At 46.8% G+C, this 16,020-nt stretch overlaps 1 protein-coding gene and 1 long non-coding RNA gene across 9 annotated transcripts in view; one reads left to right on the forward strand and one right to left on the reverse strand.

The window, feature by feature from the left end:
• COQ8B (coenzyme Q8B) overlaps nucleotides 1–16,020 on the forward strand; it is a 53,974-nt gene that overhangs the window by 8,111 nt on the left and 29,843 nt on the right. For 6 of the 8 annotated variants that reach the window (XM_068131043.2, XM_068131042.2, XM_078787137.1 and 3 more), the window contains exons 3-5: nucleotides 4,513–4,778; nucleotides 9,520–9,586; nucleotides 10,461–10,538. In XM_068131043.2, coding sequence (XP_067987144.2) covers nucleotides 4,560–4,778; nucleotides 9,520–9,586; nucleotides 10,461–10,538 — 364 coding nt within the window. In that variant the 5' untranslated portion in view covers nucleotides 4,513–4,559. The remainder of the gene's footprint in view (nucleotides 1–4,512; nucleotides 4,779–9,519; nucleotides 9,587–10,460; nucleotides 10,539–16,020) is intronic. The other 2 variants (XM_068131045.2, XM_068131046.2) reach the window with 1 other exon arrangement.
• LOC137436864 (uncharacterized) lies at nucleotides 15,021–15,236 on the reverse strand. Its single transcript, XR_010986377.1, has 2 exons — nucleotides 15,173–15,236; nucleotides 15,021–15,065 (listed from the first exon to the last, which is right to left on the reverse strand). It is a non-coding gene; the product is annotated as an uncharacterized LOC137436864 (long non-coding RNA).

Consider the following 16,020-nt stretch of genomic DNA (forward strand, 5'->3'; position numbering starts at 1 on the left):
CTGTGTTTTATTTTTGATCACAAAGTGCACCGCCCCTCGGGTGGACGTTAGGTGTGGTGTCCCATCTGGCAGCATTGGTCGTTCCTCAATGTTAAAGATCCCATGGTATTATTTTGTGAAGATTCTGCGAGCTATCATCGGCACTTAACAAATTCCTGCCTGAATTGTCATCGCTTGAAAAGGCCTGTCCAACCGGTTCGTGAGCAATAGGGTTGTCTTGTTCGCAAGAGAAATTGAAAGTTAAAAAATTCTAAAGCTGTCATCTCCTAATTTTGCTTGAATGTACAAAAACAATAAAAAAACATCGCATGCCAACTTTCATCCATTTTGGACCATATTTAGAGGTTGCTCAATGAAGTTGAAGTTCTGGACTGCATTGACATGGTAACACAGGCCAGGAATGGTTATTCATCTTCACATTGATATTGTTTTCTTTTTTCCTGTTGCGGAATCGGTTTCTGTGGTCTTGCACAACTTGAAGGAGGAATTGTTTATGTTCTGCTTTCTTTGTTATGTGATGGCATTATACTCCTCAATACGGGCCACACACCCTTCAGCATTGTCATTTGCCACTGTCAAGTGTTCATATTTCTGTGGTGCCTCCCTGTAATCCTCTCTGAGCTCCCATGACAGGGTCAGAATCCACTAGTAGTTGTAGTCGTCGTGCTTTTGTTGGAAGACTTTAAAGACTTGTGTTCAGGGCACAGGAAAGTGCAGGCAAACACACGTTTCCTGTTTAATGACTTCCTCAGCTCTGCAAGTCCATGGTTTATACTGCAGTAGACAAGGTAGATCTTTTTAACGAGAAAGCACTACCAAGACAGAAAGAAAGGTTAAAAGAACCACCTTTGGAGGCAATTTTCCCCACAGAGCAGGGGATGGCCTTTTTCAGGCACCTTGGTCCCCTTTTTGAAGCAATGTTTTACAGCCGGATGCCCTTCCTGCCGCCAACCCTGTTTGTCACCTCTTGCGACACAAAGGGAATTGCCAGTGAACTGGTACTCAATTTGCCGACCTCAGAAGGATGACAGGCTGAGTCAACCCCCCTGGTATTGATTCAGCGATCGACCGGGATTCAAACCCAGGATCCCAGGATACAGGAAGAGAGGTTAAAAAAAACACCAAAATAACAAAAGAACACATTTATACAAATAAGAGCAAAGTCCTTGTGGGGAAATACTACAAAGTGTGCATCCTTTATGGTCCAGGTTTCCTTAAACTTTTGAACTACTACTACTACTGCATGAAACATTCCAATCCGGATTCCGCTCCAACCACAGTACTGAAACTGCTCTCCTCAAAATCACCAACGACCTTCTCCTCTCCTCTGACGCTGGCAACCTCAACATTCTCATCCTCCTCGACCTCAGCGCCGCCTTTGACACCATCGATCACACCATCCTCCTCACCCGACTTGAAACCACCTTTAACATTACCGGCACTGCCCTCTCTTGGATTAAATCATACCTCTCTGACAGACGTCAGTTCATCTCCATCAATAACTGCAAATCCCCCACTGCTCCCCTCCCCCAAGGTGTCCCCCAAGGTTCAGTTCTTGGCCCCCTCCTCTTCATCCTTTACCTGTCCCCCCTCGGTCACTTAATCCGCCGTCATGGTCTCCAATTCCACTGCTTCGCCGATGACATCCAGCTTTTCATCTCCACCAAGTCCATCTCCACCGCCACCCACTCTAGCCTGACAAACTGCATCACTGAAATAAAATCCTGGCTTCAAATCAACTTCCTCAAACTTAACTGTGAAAAATCTGAAATAATCATCATTGGCCCAAAAACGCTCACCAAGTCCACCCATAACTTTGCCCTCAACATCGACGGTTTCCCAGTATCCACCTCCCCTCACATCCGGAATCTTGGCATCATCTTTGACCAAACCCTCTCCTTCGACAAATACACTAAACAGATCACAAAGACAGCCTTCTTTCACCTGAAAAACATCGCCCGTCTCCGTCCATCCCTCTCCTCTGTGGCTGCAGAAACCCTCATCCACGCCTTCATCACTTCCCGTCTGGACTACTGCAATAGCCTCCTTTATGGTTCACCCTCAACAATCACCAATAAACTCCAATACATTCAGAACTCCGCTGCCCGTCTACTCACCCATTCCCGGACCCGTGACCACATCACCCCCGTCCTTTACAAGCTTCACTGGCTCCCCATCTCCCAGAGAATCCAGTACAAAATCCTCCTCTTGACCTACAAAGCCCTCCATAACCTGGCCCCATCCTACCTGGCTGACCTCCTCTCCAGACACACTCCCACCCGCAACCTCCGCTCTGCTGGTACCAACCTCCTGACCCCCCCCCATCTGGACCAAATTTAGATCCTGGGGGGACAGGGCCTTCTCCATCGCTGCTCCCACCCTCTGGAACTCGCTACCTCACACCATCAGAGACTCCTCCTCACTCACCACATTCAAAACATCACTCAAGACCCACCTGTTCAACACTGCATTCAACATTTAACCCACAGCATCTAACCCCTGACTATCTCCTCTCCTTCTCCCTCCTTTGTGCTTTGAATATTTCCCTATTGATTCTTCTTTTTTTGCAATTGTTTTTATGTTTTGCTATGCATTATGTTTTGCACTCTGTCAAAGCGTCTTTGGGCTTCCTGAAAAGCGCTATATAAAATAAATGCATTATTATTATTATTACTACTACTACTACTACTACTACTACTACTACTACTACTACTACTACTACTGATACTACTGATACTACTGATACTACTGATACTACTGATACTACTGATACTGATACTGATACTGATACTGATACTGATACTGATAGTATTAGTAGTTAGTAGTAATAGGAAATGCCAAGGCACAATACAGTAGCTTGCAAAAGTATTCACCCCCGACCAATAATGCCACATTCAGATGAATTACGAATTGTATAGAAACAATTTTTTCAAATGAAATTTTTTTATTCCTAACTGAAGAGATCAAACTAAACACTTCTAGTTGAAGGAGGTTACATTACAGGAATACCTACAAACAAACGTATTCAAATCAAAATTCACTGGTTGCAAAAGTATTCAGGCCCTTAGGTCAGTAATTGGTGGAAGCACCTTTTGCAGCAATGACTGCTATGAGTCGTTTTGGGGAGCTAGGTCCAACCAGAATTGCACAGTGAGACGGTGAAATCTTTGCCCATTGTTCATCTGAAAATTTCTCTAGTTCTGCCATGTTTGATGTGGATTGTCAATGGACTGCAATCTTCAAGTCTCGCCATAAATATTAAATTGCGTTTGTTTTCCTGGACTTTGAATGGGCCACCCAACAACATTTATTTTGTTCTTTTTCAGCCACTCCAGTTTGGCTTTAGCTTTGTACTTGAGATCATTGTCGTGCTGAAATGAGAATCTCCTACCCAGTTTAAGATTCATAGCCGACTCAAGCAGGTTTTCTTCAAGGATTCTCTTGTACTTTGCACTGTCTATTGTGCCTTATATACTGACAAGCTTGCCAGTCCATGCTGATGAAAAGCAGCCCCATAACATGATGCTGCCACCACCATCCTTGATAGCAGGGATGGTGTTGACTGGGTGATGTACAGTGTTAGGATTGCCCCATTGTGACCATAAGGCTCTGAATTTAGACCAAAAAGTTCAATTTTTGTATCGTCTGACCACAAAACCTTTCTCCACATGCCTGCAGTATCATTAAGATGCTTTTTTTGCAAACTATACCAGTTTTTAGATGCGTCTTTTTCAGTAATAGCTTCTTTCTTGCCACCTGTCCAGCTTTGTGAAGGGAACGGGATATTGTCGATTGATGAACACTGATCTCCCAGCTTGGACATAGACCCTTGCAGTTCTGTCAAAGTCATTGCTGGATTTGCAGTGACATCCCAAACCAGTTTCCTGCTTGCTTGTAGAGTTTGGGTGGTATGATATGTCTTCCACTTCTAAATGATGGGTTTCACAGTACTTAAAGGGATAATGAGTGACTTTTAAATCTTTGCATAACCCTCTCCTGAATGGTGCTTCTTCACCACCCTATGTCGGATTCTTTGGAAAGCTCCTTGGTCTTCATGTTTGCCTTGTTGGTTGACCAAGTGAGGTGCACCTTAAAACTAAGATAAGTGGGGGAGCTTAATTTTTAAGTTAAACCATTGATTACATACAGATGAAACCTATTACACTTATTTTGTAACCTTTAAAACAAATAATTTGCTCCTGAAGTGATTTCGGGTTAATTAGGCAAAGGGTTTGAATACTTGTGCAACTGCGAATCATCTGATTTTTCTCTTAATCTCACTTGTACACATTTTATCTGCATTTTTTTTTTTAGCTTTATCACTTTGTAGTAGTTTGTGAAGACTCTATATGCTAAGTTTGTTTTGAAAACATCATGAAATTAGCTCAGGTGGCATCAACATCTGAAAACGTTTTAGGGGGGTGAATACTTTTGCAGGCCACTGTAGGTGATACTCAGTAATCTCTTTTTTACATGTAATCCTTCCTGTATTTTTGTCATGACAATCATCAGGAGCTGGTACCCAAGATAAAGGAAGAGTGAAAGCCTACCACGTTAAGATGTCAGCTTCTGCAGGACTTCTAGTTCCCTTTTTCATCCCAGCACACTCGCTAATGGTGGCAGGAACTATGCGATCGAGGTTTGCATGCCTCTGTTGCCCCAGAGCTGTGCATCAGGATTATGGCCGAGGATTGGCTGCGAAGAAGATGCAGCAAGCTCAGAGGGAGCAGCGTGGCTCTTTACCAGAAAAAGGGCTCAGCAATCCCAGTTCACAGATGGTATGTCCATATTTTGAAGATTTCTCTTTGTACATGATTAAATGTGACATATCTTAAATTCCATCCTTACCAGGCTGGTTTGTCAATTGACTGAGGTTGAGGTATCTGAATAAAATGTTGTTTCTATGATCGCTCGAATTTTAAAACAGCCTGAATACCTGAGTCTTGTGATAATGGTTTTCGTATGTAGACGCTATTTAGAGTTGATTTGATGTATTACACTGTTGTGCTATTGTGGAAATGACTCTTCGGGGGTAACATTGCTTGGTATAGTTCAGTTATTTCCTTAATGAATGTCTTAGAGTGAGCATGAAGTAATTCATCATGATATTAGATATGCGTCACTTGTATGTCTAGACTCTAGGCAGACGACGTCCACCCTCCCAGTGTCCGTCTCTAAAAGATGCCAACCCTGTGAGCCTTTTATTTTATGGTCTACCCTCTGTAATCTATCCTTTGACTCTTTTTAGTGTTTGGGTGGGCCTTCAACGAGCAGTTTAGGCAGCAAAGCGGTGCCTCGGCCACCTCACAGAGAGGGGTAGGAACTTCCCGGGTGACAAGTTGGAGATGGGTGGTCCTCCACCCATCAAACGGACCTCAGGGCCAATGGTGAGTGACAGGGTTGGGGGGGTTTGGGAGCAGGATGTCATGCCGTGAGCCAGAGACTTTAAAAGCACTCACAGTAGTGGGGAAATTAGAAGATACCTGGACCAACAGTGGAGAGGCTACGAGAGATCTGCGGAATGCCACACCCCCACCCAGCCAGCCATGTGTCCCCCCTCGCACCTCATGCTGGGCTCCTGCCTGGATGGGCCACTCTGCTAAGGATGTGACTGCCACTTTGCCACTTTTCCACCTTGCATCTGCTCCAGATGTGTCCCGTCAGACATTTCGGTCTTGTCACTCTGTCTGGTCGATCTCCTGTGGTGTGTCTGTGGACCCAAATAAGGCTTGGCAATTAAGGTTCCCGATCATTGGTTTGTGGGAGGGTATGTTCGGTAGTGGGTAAGGGGATTATTAGCATCACATCTTAACTAGAATAGCACTCGGTAGAGCGCATATCTCTGCCAGGCTGAACAATGTACTTTTTGTATCCCACTGATAGGCCGGATCTGCATCCAGACCTTCGACCAAATCGAATCTGCTTGTTCTTGTCACATAACCAACTCGTATACTTTGTTTTGTCATAATCCGTCCACACGTTTTGAACTATCATGCTATATATCGCTTTTGGCCCCATCTTTCAATGTTGAAGAATCGTTTAAAATTTTTTTATTATCCGGATTCAGATCTTCACCAAAGTCTAACCAATTTGTCCTTGTCACACACCCAACCTGTTCACATAGTTTCATTTGAATCCGTCTATAACTTTTTGAGATATCTTGCTCACAGACAAACAAACAAACAAATGAAAAATCGGTGAGAGACCGAGGACTTGCCGGAATCTACTTTTTATCGGCCATTTTGGACAAATATGGCGGCCGAACCACGTGACCGATGACGTCATCATTATTTGTTTTCTAAACTAATTTATTCCTTGATGATGCTCAAGAAATTTCATCTTGATCGGATGAAGTTTTGTACTTGTCGAATTATGACGTCATAATGGAGGCACTTATGACATCATCATAAACATATTTTATTCCCAATGGAGAGTTCTTTACAATGAGCCATGTCTCAATTTTTTCTATTCAGCACTTTCAGAGATATAGAGGTGCAAAGTTTTTCCGTTTTTCCAAGATGGCGGCCGAACCACGTGACCGATGACGTCATCATTTTTTTTTTTTCTCCACCAGTTTATGCCGACATGGCGCTCAAGAAATTGCATCTTGATCGGATGAAGTTTTGTACTTGTCGAATTATGATGTCATAATGGAGGCACCAATGACATCATCATAACATATTTTATTCGCCATGGAGAGTTCTTTACAATGAGCCATGTCTCAATTTTTTCTATTCAGCACTTTCGGAGACATGGAGGTGCAAAGTTTTTCAGTTTTTCCAAGATGGTGGCCGAACCATGTGACTGATGACTTCATCATTATTATTTTTTCTCCACCAGTTTATGCCGTCATGTCGCTCAAGAAATTGCATCTTGATTGGATGAAGTTTTGTAATTGTCGAATTATCAAATTATGACGTCATAATGGAGGCCTTGGGCCGAGAAAGTTAAAAATTGGGCACAGTCTATTCCAGGGGAAGACAAATATGTGTGTAATGTTTGGCGATTCTACGTGCAACGGTGTAGACGTAGTGCTGCGCACAGACAGACAAACAGACAGACAGACAAACCAACCGATCAACATACTTGCCGGAATCTTTTCCGGCAAGTAACAAACAGGGGTGAATACATAATCTCCATCCACCTTCAGTGGCGAAGGTAAATACACATGGTTTTGGGGGTGCATTCAGGTTGTCGTGCTCTCTTCCTTTGGTGATTAAGAGAAGCCTGTTGAGGATCAATTGCCAACACATAATTGGCATAGCGCTCGACCGATTCGGTGATCCAATCTGCACGGTATCATGGTATTCAGACACGTGATCCGGCAGGGAGGTTCGAATTGGTTGACCGATGCGGACGGATTGAGGCGACTCGCCAGATTAGAACCAGGCAACTCGCCAGATTAGAAACAGAATGGACTGCATAACTGCAACAACAAATGGACTGGATGAACCCCCCCCCACCCTCCCATTCACTCCCAGCACCCCCACCCAATCCGTTTTGTTATCCATTAAATGATGATTTAAAAATTGCTTTGGTGCCAGATTATTGTTAAAATTTGCAGTAAAACAAGCATTCTGAGTATTGCGCTGCAATACATGTCCCCTACCGGCAGTCTGTCGTCCGGAAAACTGTTGGGGAAATTACCAAGGGTTATTTACCCACAGGTTCTGAATCGTTCCCAATCGCTAATTACCTCCGGATGGGCTCACCTGTGATTCGCACTCGGGACTTCGATTTAAACACTTTGTAGACAGGTCAGCAGAAGCACGAGAAAATAAGTTGTTGATAAAGAACCTTTCGAGTCGCTAAATATCAGTAATTTATTATATTTTCTGGTTCACGATCAATGATCGATGTGTATATCTATGTTGCTCGGCTTGGCTCTGCCCCTCCGGAAAGCGCGCGCTGTGTCGCGCTTTTGACGTTCGCAGATGAGGCTGAGGGCGCGCGGTGCGGCTTGAGGAGAACTCCAGAATAAACAAGAGATATCCATTTAAAAAAATATTTTCGTTTAATTAACGATACCTGCCAAACCACGTGCCCTATCGCAAATTCCAAAAGGACATTTCAGTAGACTGATATGCTGAACAGATCTGTGAAGTTTCCCCTCGATTGGATCAAAAATGAGGGAGGGGCTCGTTTTTAAAGGTTCATGCTTAAAAACGTCATAACTCTGAAACCATGTGACGCATGACGTCATGCTCGTTGACTTTTTTGTTCGTCATGGGTATGCGATTCTGTCTGCAAAGTTTGGCCTCGATCTGTTCAGCCGTTGCAGAGAAAAAGGGGTTTTCGTGTTTTCACAAAAAACAATATGGCGGCCGAACCACGTGACCTGTGATGTCATAATTACCATTAAAATATTCTACAGATCGAGTCCCTCCTATGGTGAAAATTTGATCTCAATCGGTCCTATTATTGCAGAGAAAATGGTTTTTAAAGGAAATTAAAACTTAAAATGGCACTGAGTTAAGGATCATCACAATTGTCAGAATTCCCAAAGTTCAAAGTGCCATAACCTTGTCAAAAATGATCGAAACGTCGTGTGGTTCGAACTTGATCTGTAACTTATCATGAGGAAACCATGTGCCAAGTTTGAAATCATTAGCATTAAGCGTTTAGAAAAAAAGTCCGGAAAACTGTTCTTTGCGTGACGGACTGACGGACGGACGGACGGAGGGACGGCGTGCAAACCTATAGTCCCCTCCGGTGTACACCGGTAGGGGACTAATAAGTAAGTCTTTGCATTAGCATCCATTTTAGCTCACCTGCAACAAAGTTCAGGGGAGCTTATGCGATGGCGCGTCATCCGTCAGTCCGTCCGTCCATAAAGACTTGAAATGTCTTCACCGAAACCGCTGATGGGATTGCGACCACATTTGGCACAAATGATATTTGTTTTGTTGTGACTAAAGCTTGTTCACGGTATTTAAAAAAATCGGGATCTAAGGGGGTTTACCGGGGGTCAAAATGGGTCCAGATTTGACCCCCAAAATAGGTATTTACTTTCTTCTCAGAAACTACACACGCAATTTCGATGAATCTTCACCACAACCTTAATCACCCGTGATGTACCAATGTTTGTTTACAGCATTAAAAAAAATTGGGTTTGAAGGAGGTACACGGGGTGGGGAGGGGGGGTTGCCCCCCAAAATAGGCATTTTTTTGTTTGTTTAAAGTCTTATGATTATATTAGTATGATTCTACATGCTGCCCTGTCTTCTAGTAACCATTGAAATTGGTTTTAAATACCTTTAGTCAATGCAGTATACTGTTTATTCTACCAGGTGAGCACCAGTGGTATTACCCCTATGTTTCTTTATAACAAGACCATATCGTGCAACTCACACGGCCGATTTGACATAAAGGCAGGAGGTTCTAGATGCACATTTTGATATTGCACCCTTATTCCGTTACTTTGTATGTATTTATTGCAAAAGGGATTAAAAATGGTTTTAATAAACTTTTTAAAAGGGAAAATTGACAAACATTGTATTCCCTGTTACTCTACTTCAGGTAAAGAAGAATGCTCGAGAACGGAGGGTCCCTGTCTCACGTGCAAGTAGGATGGCAAACTTTGGAGGTGTGGAATTTTTCATCTGTAGTGAAGACAGGTGTATGTTACATTTTTAGGTCACCTGTAACGAAGTTCAGGGGAGCTTATGCGATTGCGCGTCAACGGTCTGTCGGTCTGTCGGTCTGTGTCTGTCTGTCTGTCGGTCTGTCCGTAAACACTTGAAACTTCTGCTCCGAAACCGCTGATGGGATTGCAACCAAATTTGGCGCAAATGATATTTGTTGTGTTGTGACTAAAGTTTGTTCACGGCATTAAAAAAATCTGGGTATAAGGGAGTTTACTGGGAGTAAAGTTGGTCCAGGTTTGACTCCCCAAAATAGGAATTTGCTATTTCCTCTGAAACTACACAGACAATTTTGATGAAACTTCACCACAACCTTAATCACCCGTGATGGACCAACGTTTGTTCACGGCATTAAAAAAAAACGGGCCCTAAGGGGAAGTGCGGGAGGTGGTGGGGAGGGGAGGGGTGGGGGGGGGGGGGAGGGAGGAGGAGAGGGAGGAGGAGAGGGGGAGGTTGCCCCCCCCAAAATAGGTAATTTTTGATTGTTTGTTTAAAGTCTTATGATTATGCTAGTATGGTTCAAAATGCTGCCCTGTTTTCTAGCAACCATTGAAACTGGTTTAAAATACCATTAGTCAGTGTATTATACTGTTTATTCTACCAGATGAGCACCCAGGGGTATTGCCCCTATGTTTACTGCAACTATACAACTACTAATACTTACACAAATTACGAGTTTTTGAAAATTGCTCACTGGCCTGAAGGCTGAAGTTCTAAATGATGTCCTTCATTATCCAGTGTCATACCCAGACTAGGGGCAGTCTCGTATGTGTTGTATTATGTGGAATGTCAAAACTGTCTACTTGATTGTGGCAGGACTCGCATTTGGGCTTGGCATCGGAGTACTTGCTGAGATGGCCAGAAAGTCTCTCCGACTGACCGACGGAGGAAATGGTGAGATTTGTGGTTTCTCACAAAAAAGTTTCTCTCCACCGACACATTCACCGGAGGCATTATCTTTTTGGGTGTTCAGTCCGTCCGTGATAGGTTTTCGTTACAGCGATAAGTTAAGAACGGCTGAAGGGATCCAAGTCAAATTTGGTGCAAATATGTATAATGATGAAATGATTGTTGTGAAAATCAACCAGATCCACAACTCGTCCCATAGATAGGTTTAATTTCAATTAGATCGTAACATCATCCTGTAAAATACACCATGCAACATATATGTCAGGATCAAGGCATCATATGAGAAAGATTGGATATATCAGTCAATGCAAGCAAGCCTAGAATATAAGTGGGTACGTACCATTCAATTCTACATGTCATTGTATAAAGTTGCAGGAGTGGCCTCGAGTCGCGGATGCCCCGAGGTCTTATAGACACCGCCCAGTGGTTTAAGTGAGCGTCACACCTGGGTTCAACTTACATTTTCACCACATTCTCCCCGCCGTTAGAACTATGCTGCCACTAGGCAGGAAGCGAGCGCGCGTCAGCATTAATAGGTAGAGGAAGTCATCATATCATTATTAGGGTGTCAAAGAAATATCCCTATTGATTCTTGTCTTTGCGCCATTGTGTTATGTTTCGCACACTGTCAAAGCGTCTTTAGGGCTTCCTGGAAAGCGCTATATGAAACAAATCCATTATCAGTAGTACAGGTCAGTCGGTCCATCCGTAGAAGTCAGTGTGGCGAATTACCCTGCCAGCACAGGTTCGGAAACTACCGGGTACGTCGCCCCCAAATCCGGAGTCCCCTGCTTCGGAGTAGCCGCTGGAGGCAGGTGTCGGAGGGGCACCTCAGTGCCCTCACTGCTTCAGGCAGGGGTGTATCAGGCGAAGGGAGGGACGGCAGATGTTCTCTAGGCGCACTCATAGCCTGGTTAGCAAACATGTCCGATACTGGCAGACGATGAGCCTGTGGGTCACAATAGGCTAGTCTCACAGGCCTATGTGCTGGATAAGGTGTACCTTTGCGATAGGCAACCCATTACATAAGGTGTACCTTGTCGAAGAGCGAATGTCCATTCGTCGCAATGCAACGCATTTCAGGAAGATGTGTCGATGTGGAAGAAGTGTAAATCAGTAAGCCTCTTTACAGTAAGCTGTAACAGTAAGTAAGATTACATGACAGGAGGCCACTACAGTACGTCCATTACAGTAAGTCTGTACCCGCCCTGGCTCCCAAGGGTACATGGTCGATCCACATTAGATCCATGTCATGGAATTGCCGAGGGAGAGAACCGCCGAGAGCCATAACGAGAGTTACGCGATACCCCGGAGTCCCCCTGTTTTGAAATCACGAGACTCGAGCGCTCTCTGACGGCAGCGCGTACGAATTACAAGCTCCGGCAAATAGTTTCAAGCAAAACGTTTGCCACGAGTGCCCTCCGTAGGCTGCCCGAACGACCGGCATGGCAGTTACGACGACGCACAAAACGACCGAAATGCGCCTTCCCAGCGAAGCGCGCAGAATCTCCCGACCTGCAGCACAGCGCGCAGAGGATCGGTGAAGATCGGCTATACCGGCTACCGTCCCGGAGGGATTGTCCCGGAGAGAAAACGTCGAGATCGAGAAATGGAAAACGTCCCGGATGGATCGACATCCAAGAGAATTGCCCGGATGGAGGGATCGACATCCAAGAGGATGGCCCGGACCCGGATGGATGGATCGACATCCAAGAGAATGGCCCGGATGGATGGATCGACATCCAAGAGGATGGCCCAGATGGATGGATCGACATCCAAGAGGATGGCCTGGATGGAGGGATCGACATCCAAGAGGATGGCCCGGACCCGGATGGATGGATCGACATCCAAGAGGATGGCCCGGATGGATAGATCGACATCCAAGAGGATGGCCCGGACCCGGATGGATGGATCGACATCAAAGAGGATGGCCCAGATGGATGGATCGACATCCAAGAGGATGGCCTGGATGGATGGATCGACAGCCAAGAGGATGGCCCGGATGGATGGATCATCATCTCACCCCCGCACTCATCCATCCCCCCCCCCCCCCCCCCGTTAAGTGTGAGATAACAGCTGCGCATCGCGCACCGAAGTCGAGCGACCTTCACAGTCTGGGTCAGAGGGAACGCAATCAGGCAGCGGCCGGGCGAGGCGTCTCGCAGTCTCGAAATGTGCGGAGGCGAGCCAGGAGACCTGTCCTAGAAGCAACAAGCCCAGAGTCAAGGGCGATCCGGCGGGCCGGTGCCCACGTGGCTTGCCCAGGAGACGAGGGAGTCGGGCGCAACGCTCAATGTCACCGTGTCATGGGGTCACCGCGCACCCCCAAATGCCCCGTGCCTTATCGATTAACGGCATAAGTCCGCGATGTTGGCTAGTCGCCCTCGAAGGCCGCCACGTTATGACACGCACTTTCGGGCAGGGGCGGTCAGATTGAGTATTTCGATGCTATCGATTTCTGCTATCTGTAGAGGTACCCAAGTAGACGAACTCTGATGACGCAAGCGCGGGAAACAGTTAAATCGGGATCGATCGGGCGCGGTGCTGTAAAGCAAACGCGTGATTTAGTCGATGACGTCATCAATTGGTTCGGGCGCGTGCGGGCGGGTTTGACGGCGAGTTCCAGCTGAGCGGTATCCCCAGACGGAGTAAAGTAGCACTCCGAAATCTAAAGTGTCGCGTCCTTTGGGCAGCAGCATTCGAGCGGGCTCGAGATCGGTGTACGGAATACGAACCCGGCCGACGAGCGAAAAGTATTATCTAGGGCGCACCGCGTACGAGGGAAACCGAAAGTTGAGCTCGGCCTGTTGAATCAGTGCGGCTTCGCCGAGTCGAGAGGGTGAGCACGCCGAGTCGAGAGGGCGAGCATGCTTGGCAGCGATTGACTGCACGACCTGAAGTAGCGTCTCGTTTGTTTAGCTGTCGGGTCAAAGGATCGAATACATATCACGCCCTGAAGTAGCGTCTCGTGTGTTTAGCTTTCGGGTCAAAGGATCGAATACATATCACGCCCTGAAGTAGCGTCTCGTTTGTTTAGCTTTCGGGCCGTGTTTTGTCCGGAGTTTTAGACATAGTTAGTCATATAGAATACACATGGTATACGATACATGCCGGCATGCCGATACATGCCATGCCGATACATGCCGATACGATAGTCATATAGAATACACATGGTATATGATCATCTATCATAAGCATAAGCCCGAGTGTCGTGAAAGGCTATGAAGGTCCCGCTCGACGTCCTTAGAAACTCATCCGTGCTGCGACGAGTCCTCGCATGGTGCCAAGCGAGCCTCCATTGAGGCGATTCCGGGCAGCGGAGTTCGCCGGCCTCGTTGAGTAGCCACATGTAGGTGGGATTTCGACGAGCCGCGATCAGAATCGCCGGCCTCGCAGAGTGGTGCCCGCGAAGGGGGCAGTGCGCGATTTGCGCGTAGGAGGTGATTCCACCGTGCAGCGATTGATCGGGTTGTGCCCGCGATGGGGCAGCGCGCGATTCGCGCGTAGGTGGGATTTCGACGAGCCGCGATCAGAATCGCCGGCCTCGCAGAGTGGTGCCCGCGAAGGGCGCAGTGCCCGAGCAGCCGGAGTGAGCCGGCCGTGTGAGGCACGGCGTGATTCCGACGAGCAGTGCGCGATTCGCGCGGAGGAGAAGCGAGTGGTCAGGGTGAGCCGGCCGTGTGAGGCACGGCGTGATTCCGACGAGCAGTGCGCGATTCGCGCGGAGGAGGTGGTTCCACCGAGAAGCGAGTGGTCAGGGTGAGCCGGCCGTGTGAGGCACGGCGTGATCCCGACGAGCAGTGCGCGATCCGCGCGGAGGAGGCGATTCCACCGAGCAGCGAGTGGTCGGAGTGTGCCGGCCCCCGCGGAGGAGGCGATTCCACCGAGTAGCGAGTGGTCGGAGTGTGCCGGCCGTGTGGAGGCATGGCCGACATGGGAGTCATGATCACTCGCGTGGGAATCTCATCTCGGGCCGAGGCACGCAAATCTAGGATGATTCTCTCGGACGGAGCCGTTAGCGTTTCGAGCAACCGAGGCTAGACTCGTACCTGCGGCGCCAAGCGGGTCCGTCGTTCCGACGGGGTTGCGGCCCAGGACATTTCCCAGTGGCCTCCTTCAGCAGGCGCCTTGCCGGAGTCCGTCATGCCTGCTCCGGCGTTCGGGCCTCAGGAGAGCAGTTTGCGTTTTGACGACGCGGTCCCGCAAAAGGCTTGCGAGGTCCCCATCGCATCCGGTCCTTTTGAGGCAGGCCGGCGGCGAGAGTAGTCGGAGCGCCGTAGCTGGAGCTAGCTCGACGGGTCCTCCGCCGGTCATTCTTCTCCGAGGTGGGCCTCGCAGGAGCGCGGAGAATGTCGGGAACGCTCGTCTGTGATCTGCGTTCATCCGGCCATCGCAAGACTCGTGTCCCGCCATTTCCGAAGATCATAATTGAAATTAAGTGTTGTGAAAATCAACCAGATCCACAACTCGTCCCATAGATAGGTTTAATTTCAATTAGATCGTAACATCATCCTGTAAAATACACCATGCAACATATATGTCAGGATCAAGGCATCATATGAGAAAGATTGGATATATCAGTCAATGCAAGCAAGCCTAGAATATAAGTGGGTACGTACCATTCAATTCTACATGTCATTGTATAAAGTCGCAGGAGTGGCCTCGAGTCGCGGACGTCCCGAGGTCTTATAGACACTGCCCAGTGGTTTAAGTGAGCGTCACACCTGGGTTCAACTTACATTTTCACCACAATGATAAATGGGATAGATTATGGGGTCAAGAGGTCAAAGGTCAGTGGTCCCGTTAGGTAAAAATTATGTTGCTGTGCTAATTTGTGAACCAGTGTTGGTATTTTGACCAAACTTGGTTTAAGTACATACAGTATTGTATGATGATGCAAAGATTAACTGATTATATTTGGTGTCAAGGGTTAAACGTCAGAGGTCATGTCAGGTCAAAATGTGATACTTGAAAACAGCTGAAGGAATTTTAATCAAATTTGGTACAACTATGTATAATGATGTAATAATGTGGGTGGAGGCATATCGGTCGATGTCGTGATGTCGAAGAGCGTCATTGTCGTTTTTTTTTGCTTTTGCTTTAACTTCCAGTGGCATTTTGATTCTACCTGTCTCTATAAATGGCTTTATATATCCTGTATTGAGTCATCACATGAAAATGACTTCTACTCTCTATTGCATCATACAGTAAATTAAACCTGGTGTTGGCTTCACGGTTAAGGTGGCTGCCTTAAGGTCTTAAGGTCTTGAGTTTGAGCCCCTGTCGTGCTGTCAAGTAACACCAGGTGGGTAGACTCGGCCTGTCGTCCTTCTGAGGCCTGCAAAATGAGTACCAGCTTACTGGAAACAGGGGGCACGGCATCAGTGGCATAGCCACACTGCCAGCAATGATGCACGCAGCAGCCACAGGCTGCATCTGAAATGACGATTCAGTAAATTTAATAAAA

The sequence above is a fragment of the Myxine glutinosa genome, chromosome 11 (assembly GCF_964187855.1).
Source record: "Myxine glutinosa chromosome 11, kmMyxGlut1.1, whole genome shotgun sequence".
Taxonomy (NCBI): domain Eukaryota; kingdom Metazoa; phylum Chordata; class Myxini; order Myxiniformes; family Myxinidae; genus Myxine; species Myxine glutinosa.